This window comes from Somniosus microcephalus, chromosome 4 (genome assembly GCF_052327205.1).
Source record: "Somniosus microcephalus isolate GS21.2 chromosome 4, FLI_Smic_1.0, whole genome shotgun sequence".
Lineage (NCBI taxonomy): Eukaryota > Metazoa > Chordata > Chondrichthyes > Squaliformes > Somniosidae > Somniosus > Somniosus microcephalus.
The window spans coordinates 151,666,243-151,681,559 of NC_140990.1; the positions used below are offsets into that span (position 1 = coordinate 151,666,243).

The following is a 15,317-nucleotide window of genomic DNA, read 5'->3' on the forward strand; positions in this document are numbered from 1 at the left end:
CGGCGTTGGCAGACACAACTATGCTTGCACACCCACTCCCGGGCGCGACCATCGCCCTTACTACCGATGCCTCCGATTACGCCATTGGGGCGGTTCAAGAACAATGGGTCGACGGGACTTGGCAGCCGTTGGCTTTTTTTAGCCACCAACTGCGCAAGAACGAGCGAAAATATAGCACTTTTGACAGGGAGTTGCTGGCCCTGTTTTTGGCCATCCGGCATTTCCGTTTTCTCCTAGAAGGGCACCCGTTCACTGCATTCGTGGACCACAAGCCGCTCACTTTCGCAATGGCCAAAACGGCGGAGCCGTGGTCAGCTTGGCAACAGCGCCACCTTACATTTATATCCGAATTTTCGATGGATTTACGACATGTGTCCGGCAAAGATAATCTCGTGGCTGATTGCCTTTCACGTGCCCCAGTCCAGGCAGTTCACCTGGGAATTGATTTTGTCGGGTTAGCGGAAGAACAACTGGCAGATCCCGAAGTTCAGGCGTATCGGACTACGCCTTCTAGTTTGCAGGTAGCCGATGTTATGTTCCCATCAGCAGGAACCACGCTCGTGTGACACATCCATGGGAGTGCCCCGGCCCATTGTGCCAGTCGAATGGCGTAAGAAGATTTTTCAGGCTATACACGGCTTATCACACCCAGGGATGTGAGCTTCACAACGGCTCATGTCCCGCAAATTTGTTTGGAAGGGAATGCATTCGGACGTTCGGGACTGGACAAACAATTGCATGGTCTGTCAAAAATCAAAGGTCCATCATCATGTTAAGGCTCCAGTGGCCATCTTCCCGGTGCCAGAACGCCGTTTCGATCACGTACATGTGGACTTAGTGGGTCCCCTCCCCGCTTCGCGGGGTTTCATGAATCTCCTGACAATAGTGGACCGCACTACCAGGTGGCCAGAGGCGATTCCCTTGGTTGCTACCACTGCAGCGGATGTATCCAGGGCGTTTATTTTGTCGTGGGTGGCCCGGTTTGGGGTGCCATCTGACATCTCCTCTGACCGAGGTTCACAATTCACATCAGAGTTGTGGAACACAGTTGCACAGGGCTTGGGTACCAAGCTGCACCGTACCACCGCTTACCATCCGCAAGCGAACCGTCTATGTGAGAGGTTTCATCGGTCTCTCAAGGCGTCCCTCCATGCCAGCTTGCGTGGTCCCAACTGGGTGGACAGACTCCCCTGGGTGATGCTAGGCCTCCGCACAGCCCCCAAGGATGACCTCCAGGCTTCATCGGCTGAGTTAGTCTACGGTCAAGCACTTCGAGTACCAGGGGACTTCCTCCCTCCACATACAGAACCGTGGTCGCCTGCTCAGCAGCTCCTTCAGCATCAGGAGGTGGCAAAGAATTTCCTGCCTATTCCAACCTCGCATCACAGCCTACAGAGGCCTCATGTTCCAGCAGAACTTATGAGTTCCGATTACGTTTTTATTCGGCAGGACGCTCATAGAGCTACACTCAGACCACCTTATGCTGGACCGTTTCGTGTCATCTCATCGGGAGAAAAAATTTTCACGGTCGAAGTGGGAGGCAAGTCCGATACCATCTCTATCGACCGACTTAAACCAGCCCATCTAGATTGGAGTGAACCAGTTGTTGCCGCCCAGCCACGTTGCCGCCCAGCCACCTCGCCGTGGGCGACCACCGTTGACTGCCAGACCAGTTATGTAACAGCCCACCATTGAACTGCCTGCTTCTGCCTCATCCTGGCCCACACCTTCTGCTACTGTTTCCTCCACCCCGGATGCGCCGCTTCAGACACAGCCAAGCACCGGCTCGTCTCCCAACGTTCCACTGCCTGAAGTTCGTAGTCGTTCGGGCAGGATCATCAAACCTCCTGTTCATTTGACACTGTCTGTTAAAGAGAATTCTGGGGGGGCGCCTGTGGCGGAGCCACCGAGAGACTCAGGGCAATTAGTAATCATCCCTTTAACTACCGTGCAGTGCAGCTGTGGACTGCACCTTTAAACTGTATGTACTTTCTTGCATTTCCGCGTAATGACGTCATGACGCCGATCACGTGACCACCAGTTGGCGCGGAGAACGTGATGACGTCAGCTTCCAGTACTTTGCAGCAGTCTTTGAGGTGCTGGGAGGCTGCACAGACCTGTGTACATCTTCTCCTGTAGTGTTACCAGTTAAGTTGTTTGTTTAATAAACTTTGTTATTTTGTTTCACTGAGTCGAACTTCATTATTCGGATAGGAACCTCCGTTCCTACAGAGGGGCCTAGTGCAGCGCGCACCGGGGCCCTGCTGGACCACCGGGGAGCGGGGTGCCGGGAAAGCAGCCTCAAGAGGAGTGCGACCGATCGCGGCCGGCACCCTGAATAAAAAAGGGGAAGGGAGCAGGTGCTGGCAGGCGGCCCAAAAATAATGGCCGCCTGGCACCCGCCCTTTAATTTGCTCCGCCGTGGCTGCAAAAATGCCACCCTGACCCTGTCGGATATATCGTCCGGCGATAGGGCAGAGTGAGCAACTGAAGTTTACAGCCAGGGCACAAGTGGGGCGCTACGCACGGCGATGACATCCTCGACAGAGGTGCCGTGCGCTAACCTCCCGCTGAATTTCGCGGGAAGCGTTAGCCGTGCCCAGGCACTAGGGGCTTAGCGGCCCCAGGGGGTGCTAACGGGAGGCGCAAAGCAACCCAATTATTCCCCCACAGAGATTAAAATGAAACACAAAGGAGGCTTATAACAATTGTTACAATCAGCCTTGGTTATTTTGGGATGATGGGAGGTGAAAAATAGGCCAGGGTCCCTGATTCTGATCACTGTCCAATGATTCTGCTGCAATGTTTGATGTGTGGATGTTTGGAACGAATAGGTAAAACAGTAAACGAGCAAAGGGAGGCCTTCCAGGAGGAGATAGTTTGGGTACAGACTAGACACATTCCCACAAGGGGGACAGGAAGGGCATCCAAAGCTAGAGCCTCCTGAATGACTGAAGATACAGAGATTGAAGGGTTAGGTTGATTGGCTATGATAAATTGACCCTTAGTGTTAGGGGGATTAAATATGTGGGGTTACGGGGATAGGGTGGGATATGTGTCGGTGTAGGCTCGATGGGCCGAAATGGCCTCTATCTGCACTGTGGGGTTTCTGTGATTCCGTGATTGAAATAAACAGAAAAAGGAGGTTTATCATAAATGCCAGGTTCATAATACAGTAGAGAATCAAGCTGAATACAGAAAGTAGAAAGAAGAACTGAAAAAGGAAGTAAGAGGGGCAAAGAGAGAGTATGTGAACAGATTAGCAGGTAATGTAAAAGGGAAGCCAAAAGTCCTGTATAAATAGTACAAGGGTAGTCAAAGGAAGGGTGATGCCGATTAGGGACCAGAAAGGAGATCTTCTTGTGGAGGCAGAGGGCACGGCTGAGGTACTAAATGAGGGCTTTGCATCGGTCTTCACTAAAGAAGAGGATGCTGCCAATGTCACTGTAAAGGAGGAGGTAATAGCGAGATTGGATAGGATAAAAATAGATAAAGAGGAGGTACTCAAAAGGTTGGCAGTGCTTAAAGCAGAAAAGTAACACTGTCCGGATGGGATGCATCCGAGGTTACTGAGGGTAGGAAGGGTGGAAATTGTGGAGGCTCTGGCCACAATCTTCTAATCCTCCTTTAGATATGGGAGTGGTGCCAGAGGACTGGAGCGTTCCAAATGTTACACAACTGCTCAAAAAAAGGGAGAGGGATAAACCCGGCAACTACAGGCCAGTCAGCCTAATGTCGGTGGTGGGGAAACTTCTAGCGACAATAATCCAGGACAAAATTAATTGGCATTTGGAAAAGTATGGGTTAATAAATGAACGCCAACATGGATTTGTTATAGGCAAATTGTGTTTGACTAACTTGATCGAGTTCTTTGATGAAGTAACGGAGAGGGTGGTTGAGGGTAGTGCAGTTGATGTTGTGTATATGGACAAGGCGTTTGACAAAGTACCACAAAATAGACTTGTTAGCAAAATTAAACCCCATGGGATTACAGGGACAGTGGCAGCCTGGATACAAACTTGGCTATGAGACCGAAGGCAGAGAGTAGTGGTGGACGATTGTTTTTCAGACTGGAAGGAGGTAGAATCATTAGAATAGAATCATAGAAAGTTACAGCATGGAAGGAAGCCATTTCGGCCCATCGTGTCCGTGCTAGCCAACAAAGAGCTATCCAGCCTAATCCCACTTCCCAGCTCTTGGTCCGTAGCCCTGCAGGTTACAGCATCCCAAGTGCACATCCAAGTACTTTTTAAATGTGGTTAGGGTTCCTGCCTCTACCACCCTTTCAGGCAGTGAGTTCCAGACCCCCACAACCCTCTGGGTGAAGACATTTCCCCTCAAATCCCCTCTAAACCTTCCCCCAATTACTTTAAATCTGTGCCCCCTGGTTTTTGACCCCTCTGCTAAGGGAAATAGATCCTTTATATGCCCCTCATAATTTTATACATCTCAATAAGGTCTCCCCTCAGCCTCCTCTGTTCCAAGGAAAACAGACCCAGCCTATCCAGTCTTTCCTCATAGCTAAGATTCTCTACTCCCGGTAACATCCTTGAAAATCTCCTCTGTACCCTCTCTAGTGCAATCACATCTTTGCTGTAATGTGGTGACCAGAACTGCACGCAGTACTCTAGCTGAGGCCTAACTAGTGTTTTATACAGTTGAAGCATAACCCCCCCGCTCTTGTATTCTATGCCACGGCTAATAAAGGCAAGCATTCCGTATGCCGCCTTAACCACCTTATCTACTTGGCCTGCTACCTTCGGGGATCTGTGGACATGCACTCCAAGGTCCCTTTGTTCCTCTGCACTACTCAGTGTCCTACCATTTAATGTATATTCCCTTTCCTTGTTAGCCCTCCCCAAATGCATTACCTCGTACTTCTCTGGATTGAATTCCATTTGACACTGTTCTGCCCACCTGACCAATTTACTGATATCTTCCTGCAGCTTCCTTCTTCAGTATCAACCACACAGCCGATTTTAGTATCATCTGCAAACTTCTTAATCATACCCCCTATATTCAAGTCAGGGTTGTTGATATATACCACAAAAAGCAAGGGACCTAGTACTGAGCCCTGCGGAACCCCACTGGAAACAACCTTCCAGTCACAAAAACACCCATCAACCGTTACCCCTTGCTTCCTGTCTCCGAGCCAGTTTTGAATCCAACTTGACACTTTGCCCTGGATCCCATGGGCTTTTAACTTTGTGACCAGTCTGCCATGTGGAACCTTATCAAAAGCCTTGCTAAAGTCCATATACACTACATCAAACGCACTACCCTCATCTACCCTCCTTGTTACCTCCTCAAAAAATTCATTCAAGTTTGCCAGACACGACCTTCGCTTAACAAATCCGTGCTGACTCCTTGATTAGTCCGTGTCTTTCTAAATGAAGATTTATCCTGTCCTTCAGAATTCTTTCCAATAATTTTCCCACCACCGAGGTTAGGCTGACTGGCCTGCAATTACTCGGTCTATCCTTTTCTCCCTTTTTAAACAAGGGTACCACATTAGCGGTCCTCCAGTCCTCCGACACCTGAAGCCAGAGAGGATTGAAAAATGATGGTCAGGGCCTCTGCTGTTTCCTTTTTTGCTTCGCTTAACAGCCTGGGCTACATTTCATCTGAGATGTCTCCCAGGGGCCGGTATTAGGACCACTGCTCTTTAATATATATCAAAATGACCTGGACTTGGGTATAAATGGCATAATTTCAAAGTTTGCAAATGACACAAAACTTGGAAATGTAGCAAACAGTGAGGAGGATAGTAGCAGACTTCAGGAGGACAAAGACACACTGGTGAAATGGGCTGACACATGGCAGATGAAATGTAATGCAGAGGATTGTGAAGTGATACATTTTGGTAGGAAGAATGAGGAGAGGCAATATAAACTAAATGGGACAATTTTAAAGGAAGTTATTCTAAACCTTTATAAATCACTGGTTAGGCCCCAGCTGGAGTATTGTGGACAGTTCTAGGCACCACACTTTAGGAAGGATGTCAAGGCCTTGGAGCGGGTGCGGAGGAGATTTACTAGAATGATTCCAGGGATGAGGGACTTCAGTTATGTGGAGAGACTGGAGAAGCTGGGGTTGTTCTCCTTAGAGCAGAGAAGGTTAAGAGATTTAATAGAGGTGTTCAAAATAATGAACGGTTTTGATAGAGTAAATAAGGAGAGACTGTTTCCAGTGACAGAAGGGTCGGTAACCAGAGGACACAGATTTAAGATAATTGGCAGAGGAAACAGAGGCGCGATAAGGAGGAAACATTATGCAGCGAGTTATGATGATCTGGAATGCACTGGCTGAAAAGGGTGGTGGAAGCAGATTCAATAATAACTTTCAAAAGAGAATTGGATAAATACTAGAAGGGAATAAAATTACAGGGAAAGAGCAGGGGAGTGGGATTAATTGGATAGCTCGCACAGGCATAATGGGCCGAATTGCCTCCTTCTGTGTTGTATCATTCTGTGATTCTATGTATCTAACCCGTGCTGTTCTGATGTGGAGAGGTTGCTGTTGCCCCTGTGCCTGAAATGGAAAGTGTATATCCCCAGTACTAACACTGCTCAGCTCAATGTGCATAGAGCTCACAAAAAGAACTGGAAATGTGAGGGTAAGCCCTGCACAAATTGTGTAGACAGCATACATGTGCATCCTGGGACCCAAGTACTGGTGTTGACAGAGTAAATGGGAGCGAGTTAGTGTGTGAGCCTTTCTCTATCAAAGCGAGTGCAGCCCATGTCACATCAGAGCATGCTTTCAGTCTTGCACAGAATAGTCAGAACATTCTTCAGCATGGCAATGAGCTGACAACAATGCCTTCCTGGTAGGCCTCACTCAAACTGGGGCTCACTTTGGCTAACATGTTTGTGCAAAGCTCATCTCGTACATAACACACATTTTAAACGCAATTCCTTTCAAAATAACCATCAAGTGTTTCTTTTTGTGCACAATTGTGTCAAATACTCGAGTAAGACTGTCTCATGGATTGCTGTCAGTTTTCCTTCTCCTCCCAGAGCGCACAGCTGGGGCAAGGTCAGCCTGCGCTTTCAGCTACCAACCGGCTCAACAAGATCTGCAACTGCTGATCGGCCAACAGGGAGCAAACAAGGACACAGGTGCGGTGCAGGCGGGAAGGACGGCTGTGGGATGATGACGCCACAGGTCGAATGGCCTCCCTCCTCTGCCATCCTGCAACTCCCAACTCTTGCAGTCATCCCCACCCTCGATGTTAAACACTCCCTGGCTCTTTGCATATATTGTACAGGACGGTCTCTTTCTTCCCGTTGCCCTGCATCCTCCTGAATATCTCTCCACCAATCAATCATGGGAGAGGCAGCTGCCTTCCTCAACCGTACCCGTGCTGCCCCTCACCACGCCCCAAAAACATCAGTGGTTCTCAGTTAGCCTTTGCCCCACCATTGGCGGCCATGTCTTCAGCCGCCAAGCCCCACACTGGAATTCCATCCCTAAACCACTCTGTTTCTATCTCTTCCTTTAAAAGCCGGCTCTGACCAGGCATTTGGTCACCCCTCCTAATTTCCTGTTCTTTGCCTCAGTGCCAAGATGTTCTATTAGAATAGGGTGCCATATAAATGCAAGCTTTCTTGTTAACTCCTCAGTAAAATCAGGTAAAATCCTTTGACTGGAACTTACATTCATAGCAGCAAGATCATTTTCGTATGCCTCTCGGAGCTTCTTCATAATCTCTACTTCTGCTTTAGAGCAGGCATCAACGCTGCCCTTTACAGTGATAGTCCTCTCCGGATTATACAGCGTCAGGTCCTGTAACCTGACCAGCCACAACAAACAGGCTTTAGAACATGGACAGTCGAGATTACACGCCTTTCCGGCAGCTCGGCCCTTCTTTACAACCTGCCACTGGAAGAATGCTGCCCATGAGGTGGATCGGCATCTGTCACACGTGCTCTGTGACTCCTGCAACGCCACTCTCGCCAGGCTGCACGGCGGGGTATCTGACCGTCCAATCCACGCCGCTTCCGACGTGGGGCGGGGGGGGGGGGGGGGGGCGGCCTCAAAAAATTCATTCAAGTTTGCCAGACACGACCTTCCCTTAACAAATCCGTGCTGACTATCCTTGATTTATCCGTGTCTTTCTAAATGAAGATTTATCCTGTCCTTCAGAATTCTTTCCAGTAATTTTCCCACCACCGCGGTTAGGCTGACTGGCCTGTAATTACTCGGTCTATCCTTTTCTCCCTTTTTAAACAAGGGTACCACATTAGCAGTCCTCTGGCACCACACCTGAAGCCAGAGAGGATTGAAAAATGATGGTCAGGGCCTCTGCTATTTCCTCTTTTGCTTCGCTTAACAGCCTGGGCTACATTTCATCCGGGCCTGAGGATTTATCCACTTTTATAAAGCTGCTAAACCCCTTAAAACTTCCTCTCTCACTATATGTTTGTTTCATCTAATATTTCACACTCCTCCCCCGATAGCAATGTCTGCTTCGCCCCTCTCCTTTGTGAAAACAGACGCAAAGTATTCATTAAGAACCCTACCAACGTTTCCCGCCACCACACACAGATTACCCTCATGATCTCTCATAGGCCCTACCCTTTCTTTAGTTTTACTCTTAATATATTTATAAAACATCTTTGGGTTTTCCTTGATTTCACTTGCCAAGAATTTTTCATGCTCTCTCTTTGCTTTCATAATATCCTTTTTAATTGCACCTCTGCACTTTCTGTACTCCTCTAAAGATTCTGGAGTATTTAGCCCTCGGTATCTGTCATACGCCTCCCTTTTTTTCTTTATCCTACCCTGTATGTCTCTAGACATCCAGGGGGCTCTAGAATGGAATGAATGGGAATGGAACGGATTGGATTGGAAACTGAGCCTTGGCTTGAATTGGAATGGATTGGATTGGATTGGAAACTGAGCCTTGGGTTGAATTGGAATGGAACGGATTGGATTGGAAACTGAGCATTGGGTTGAATTGGAAACTGAGCATTGGGTTGAATTGGAATGGAACGGATTGGATTGGAAACTGAGCCTTGGGTTGAATTGGAATGGAACGGATTGAATTGGAAACTGAGCCTTGGGTTGAATTGGAATGGAATGGATTGGAAACTGAGCATTGGGTTGAATTGGAATGGAATGGATTGGAAACTGAGCCTTGGGTTGAATTGGAATGGAACGGATTGGTAACTGAGCATTGGGTTGAATTGGAATGGAATGGATTGGATTGGAAACTGAGCATTGGGTTGAATTGGAATGGAATGGATTGGAAACTGAGCATTGGGTTGAATTGGAATGGAACGGATTGGATTGGAAACTGAGCATTGGGTTGAATTGGAATGGAATGGATTGGAAACTGAGCCTTGGGTTGAATTGGAATGGAACGGATTGGATTGGAAACTGAGCATTGGGTTGAATTGGAATGGAACGGATTGGATTGGAAACTGAGCCTTGGGTTGAATTGGAATGGATTGGATTGGATTGGAAACTGAGCATTGGGTTGAATTGGAATGGAACGGATTGGATTGGAAACTGAGCATTGGGTTGAATTGGAATGGATTGGATTGGATTGGATTGGAAACTGAGCATTGGGTTGAATTGGAATGGATTGGATTGAATTGGAAACTGAGCATTGGGTTGAATTGGAATGGATTGGATTGGATTGGAAACTGAGCATTGGGTTGAATTGGAATGGATTGGAAACTGAGCATTGGGTTGAATTGGAATGGAACGGATTGGATTGGAAACTGAGCATTGGGTTGAATTGGAATGGAACGGATTGGATTGGAAACTGAGCCTTGGGTTGAATTGGAATGGAATGGATTGGATTGGAAACTGAGCATTGGGTTGAATTGGAATGGAACGGATTGGATTGGAAACTGAGCATTGGGTTGAATTGGAATGGAACGGATTGGATTGGAAACTGAGCCTTGGGTTGAATTGGAATGGAACGGATTGAATTGGAAACTGAGCCTTGGGTTGAATTGGAATGGAATGGATTGGAAACTGAGCATTGGGTTGAATTGGAATGGAATGGATTGGAAACTGAGCCTTGGGTTGAATTGGAATGGAACGGATTGGTAACTGAGCATTGGGTTGAATTGGAATGGAATGGATTGGATTGGAAACTGAGCATTGGGTTGAATTGGAATGGAATGGATTGGAAACTGAGCATTGGGTTGAATTGGAATGGAACGGATTGGATTGGAAACTGAGCATTGGGTTGAATTGGAATGGAATGGATTGGAAACTGAGCCTTGGGTTGAATTGGAATGGAACGGATTGGATTGGAAACTGAGCATTGGGTTGAATTGGAATGGAACGGATTGGATTGGAAACTGAGCCTTGGGTTGAATTGGAATGGATTGGATTGGATTGGAAACTGAGCATTGGGTTGAATTGGAATGGAACGGATTGGATTGGAAACTGAGCATTGGGTTGAATTGGAATGGATTGGATTGGATTGGATTGGAAACTGAGCATTGGGTTGAATTGGAATGGATTGGATTGAATTGGAAACTGAGCATTGGGTTGAATTGGAATGGATTGGATTGGATTGGAAACTGAGCATTGGGTTGAATTGGAATGGATTGGAAACTGAGCATTGGGTTGAATTGGAATGGAACGGATTGGATTGGAAACTGAGCATTGGGTTGAATTGGAATGGAACGGATTGGATTGGAAACTGAGCATTGGGTTGAATTGGAATGGAACGGATTGGATTGGAAACTGAGCCTTGGGTTGAATTGGAATGGAATGGATTGGATTGGAAACTGAGCATTGGGTTGAATTGGAATGGAACGGATTGGATTGGAAACTGAGCATTGGGTTGAATTGGAATGGAACGGATTGGATTGGAAACTGAGCATTGGGTTGAATTGGAATGGAACGGATTGGATTGGAAACTGAGCATTGGGTTGAATTGGAATGGAACGGATTGGATTGGAAACTGAGCATTGGGTTGAATTGGAATGGAATGGATTGGATTGGAAACTGAGCATTGGGTTGAATTGGAATGGAACGGATTGGATTGGAAACTGAGCATTGGGTTGAATTGGAATGGAACGGATTGGATTGGAAACTGAGCATTGGGTTGAATGGGAATGGATTGGATTGGATTGGAAACTGAGCCTTGGGTTGAATTGGAATGGAATGGATTGGATTGGAAACTGAGCATTGGGTTGAATTGGAATGGAATGGATTGGATTGGAAACTGAGCATTGGGTTGAATTGGAATGGAATGGATTGGATTGGAAACTGAGCATTGGGTTGAATTGGAATGGATTGGATTGGATTGGAAACTGAGCCTTGGGTTGAATGGGAATGGATTGGATTGGATTGGAAACTGAGCCTTGGGTTGAATTGGAATGGAACAGATTGGATTGGAAACTGAGCCTTGGGTTGAATTGGAATGGATTGGATTGGATTGGGTTGGAAACTGAGCATTGGGTTGAATGGGAATGGATTGGATTGAATTGGAAACTGAGCATTGGGTTGAATTGGAATGGAATGGATTGGATTGGAAACTGAGCATTGGGTTGAATTGGAATGGAACGGATTGGATTGGAAACTGAGCATTGGGTTGAATTGGAATGGAACGGATTGGATTGGAAACTGAGCATTGGGTTGAATTGGATTGGAAACCGAGCATTGGCTTGAATTGGAATGGAACGGTTTGGAAACTGAGCATTGGGTTGAATTGGAATGGAATGGAATGGATTGGAAACTGAGCATTGGGTTGAATTGGAATGGAATGGAATGGATTGGAAACTGAGCATTGGGTTGAATGGGAATGGAATGGAATGGATTGGAAACTGAGCCTTGGGTTGAATAGGAATAGATTGGATTGGATTGGAAACTGAACATTGGGTTGAATTGGAATGGAATGGATTGAATTGGAAACTGAGCATTGGGTTGAATGGGAATGGAACGGATTGGATTGGAAACTGAGCCTTGGGTTGAATTGGAATGGAATGGATTGGATTGGAAACTGAGCATTGGGTTGAATTGGAATGGAACGGATTGGATTGGAAACTGAGCCTTGGGTTGACTGGGAATGGAACGGATTGGATTGGAAACTGAGCCTTGGGTTGAATGGGAATGGAACGGATTGGAAACTGCATTGGCGGGGGGGGGGCGGTGCGGGGAATGGGCAATCTGTGTGTGTGGGGGTGGGGGGAATGGGCAAACTCTGTGTTGGCATAATCCAGGATCTCACACTTCACGTAGAATGGAGCCCTGTCCTCTTTGTTGCACACTTAAAGAGCTTCACTCTGTATTTAACCCGTACAATAAGCATCAGCTCTGCAACCAAACACAGACTCAACTTACGGAGAGATGGTGATTTTAGTCCCTGTTTCCTGTTCTATTTTCTTCAGATTGCGACCCTCTTTGCCGATCAACCGTCCCACGAAGCCGTTGTGCGCAAGAATTTTCAACGGGATCTCCTCCGTGCTAAAACACACGGACAATAATTACACACCCATCCAGTCCAGCCTTCAACCCGCTTTCAACACTTTGAAAAGCCAAGCTCAGCATTACACTGGTTCAATGGCTTGCCTGAGGCACATTGCTGCGACTGTGTAGATGGAGCTTTACTCTGTATCTAACCCATGCTGTACCTGCCCTGGGAGTGTTTGATGGGACAGTGTAGAGGAGAGAGGGAGAAAAGGGGAAGAGAGGGGGAGAAAAGGGGGAGAAGAGGCGGGAAAAGAGACAGAGCAGAGATGGAAAAAGAGAGGAGAGAGGGGATTGAGCGAGAGAGAAAAGAACATCTGAGAGAGAAGAGGGAAGGAGGAAGTTAAAGCAGTGAGGCTTCTGCATTTTCACTTGGTGTGTTGCAACAGGAGGCTATAGCTTCCAAAATATGGAATTTGATTTTTAACTCTGTGTAAAATGATTCCGGAAAAGTTACTCTCCCCAGAGTGCAAGAGAGGACAAGCACAACCCAGAGAGAGACAGACCGAGAGAGAGAGTGACAGAGACAGAAGAGAGAGAAAGAGGGATGAGGTCCTGCAACAAGAATTTAGGGAGCTAGGTAGCAGATTAAAAAGCAGGACCTCAAAGGTTGTAATCTCTGGATTACTCCTGGTGCCACGTGCTAGTGATTATAGGAATAGGAGGATAGAGCAGATGAATGGGTGGCTAAAGAGTTGGCGCAGGAGGGAGGGCTTTAGTTTCCTGGATCACTGGGTCTGCTTCTGGGGAAGGTGGGACCGGTACAAGTCGGACAGGTTGCACCTGAACTGGAATGGGACCAACATCCTTGCGGGGAGGTTTGCTAGTGCTGTTGGGGGGGGCGGGGGGTGGGGGTTTAAACAAACTTGGCAGGGGGATAGGATACGGAGTGGAGCTATAGTAGGGGGTGATGCACAGCCAAATATAGAGGAAAAAACAAGTCAGTCTGGAAGGCAGAGCAAATATGTAACAGCACAAGGGAGTATGGCAAGGTTGGATGGCATTTATTTTAATGCAAGGAGTCTTGCGAGTAAGGCAGATGAATTGAAGGTGTTGATGAACACATGGGAGTATGATTGTGTTAGCAACAATGAGACATGGTTGAGGGAGGGGCAGGACTGGCAGCTCAATATTCCGGGGCAGAGAATCTTCAGGCAAGACAGAGGGGGGTGTAAAAGAGGAGGGGGTGTCGCAATATTAATCAAGGAGTCAATTACTGTAGTAAGGAGGGATGATATCTTAGCAGGTTCCTCTAATGAGGCCATATGGGTAAAACTTAAAAACAAAAAGGGGGCAAGCACTTTGTTTGGGGGCCTATAGTATACTCCCAGCAGTCAGGTGGAGATAGAGGAACACATATGTAGGCAAATCTCAGAGAAGTGTAGAAATAATAGGGTAATAATAGTAGGGGATTTCAACTTCCCCAATAATAACTGGGATAGTCAAGAGTGTGAAAGGCTTAGAAGGTGCGGAATTCTTAAAGTGCATCCAGGAGAGCTTTTTGAACCAGCATGTAGAAAGTCCTATAAGAGAGGGGGCAGTACTGGACCTAATTCTAGGGAATGTAGCCGGGCAAGCGGTAGATGTGTCAGTAGGAGAGCATTTTGGTGACGGTGACCATAATTCGGTGAGATTTAAGGTAGTCATGGAAAAGGACAAAGATGGACTGGAAATAAAGGTTCTAAATTGGGAGAAGGCCGATTTTAATATGATAAGGCAGGATCTGGCCAAAGTGGACTGGGATCAGCTACTTGTAGGAAAATCCACATCAGGGCAGTGGGAGTCATTCAGAAAGGAAATAGAGAGAGTACAGCACCAACATGTTCCCGTAAAGGTCAATGGTGTGACCAACAAGTTCAGGGAACCCTGGATGTCAATGGATATACAAGAATGAATTAGGGAAAAAAGGGAGGCTTTTGGCAGATACAAAGGACTAAAAATAGTGGAAGCCCTAGAGGAGTATAGAAAGTGCAGGGGGGTACTTAAAAAAAGAAATTAGGAGAGCGAAGAGGGGGCATGAAAAAACACTGGCAGGCAAAATAAAGGAAACTCCCAAGATGTTTTGTAAGTATATTAAAGGCAAGAGGATAACCAGGGAAAGAGTAGGGCCCATTATGGACCAAAGTGGCAATCTGTGTATAGAGCCGGAAGATGTAGGTGAGGTTTTAAATGAATATTTTGCATGTGTGTTCTCTATGGAGAAGGATGATGTAGGCATAGAAATCAGGCAGGGGGATTGTGATATACTTGAACAAATTAGCATTGAGAGGGAGGAGGTACAAGCGGTTTAGCGGGCTTAAAAGTGAATAAATCCCCAGGCCCAGACGAGATGTATCCCAGGCTGCTGTGTGAGGCAAGGGAGGTGATTGCAGGGGCTCTGACACAAATTTTCAGAACCTCTCTGGCCACAGAGGAGGTGCCAGAGGACTGGAGGACAGCTAACGTAGTACCATTATTCAAGAGGGGTAGAAGGGATAAACCAGGGAATTACAGGCCAGTGAGCCTAACATCAGTGGTAGGGAAATTATTGGGAAAAATTCTGAGGGACAGAATTAGTCTCCACTTGGAGAGGCAAGGATTAATCAAGGATAGTCAGAATGGCTTTGTCAGGGGGAGATCATGTCTAATCAATTTGATTGAATTTTTCGAGGGGGTAACTTGGTGTGTGGATGAGGGTAGTGCAGTTGATGTAGTCTACATGGACTTCAGTAAGGCTTTTGACAAAGTCGCGCATGGGAGACTGGTCAAGAAGGTAAGAGCCCATGGGATCCAAAATTGGCTTAGTGGCAGGAGGCAGAGGGTGATGGTCGAAGGTTGTTTTTGTGACTGGAAGCCTGTGTCCAGTGGTGTACCACAGGGATCGGTGCTGGGTCCCT

The 15,317-nt window shown here is 47.0% G+C and overlaps 1 protein-coding gene across 2 annotated transcripts in view; it reads right to left on the reverse strand.

Moving 5' to 3' along the window:
• The window catches only part of igf2bp2a (insulin-like growth factor 2 mRNA binding protein 2a), a 607,906-nt gene that overhangs the window by 194,640 nt on the left and 397,949 nt on the right, over positions 1 to 15,317 (reverse strand). For both annotated transcript variants that reach the window (XM_085985316.1, XM_085985315.1), the window contains exons 8-9: positions 12,316 to 12,438; positions 7,660 to 7,795 (exon numbers count right to left, since the gene is read on the reverse strand). In XM_085985316.1, coding sequence (XP_085841442.1) covers positions 7,660 to 7,795; positions 12,316 to 12,438 — 259 coding nt within the window. The remainder of the gene's footprint in view (positions 1 to 7,659; positions 7,796 to 12,315; positions 12,439 to 15,317) is intronic.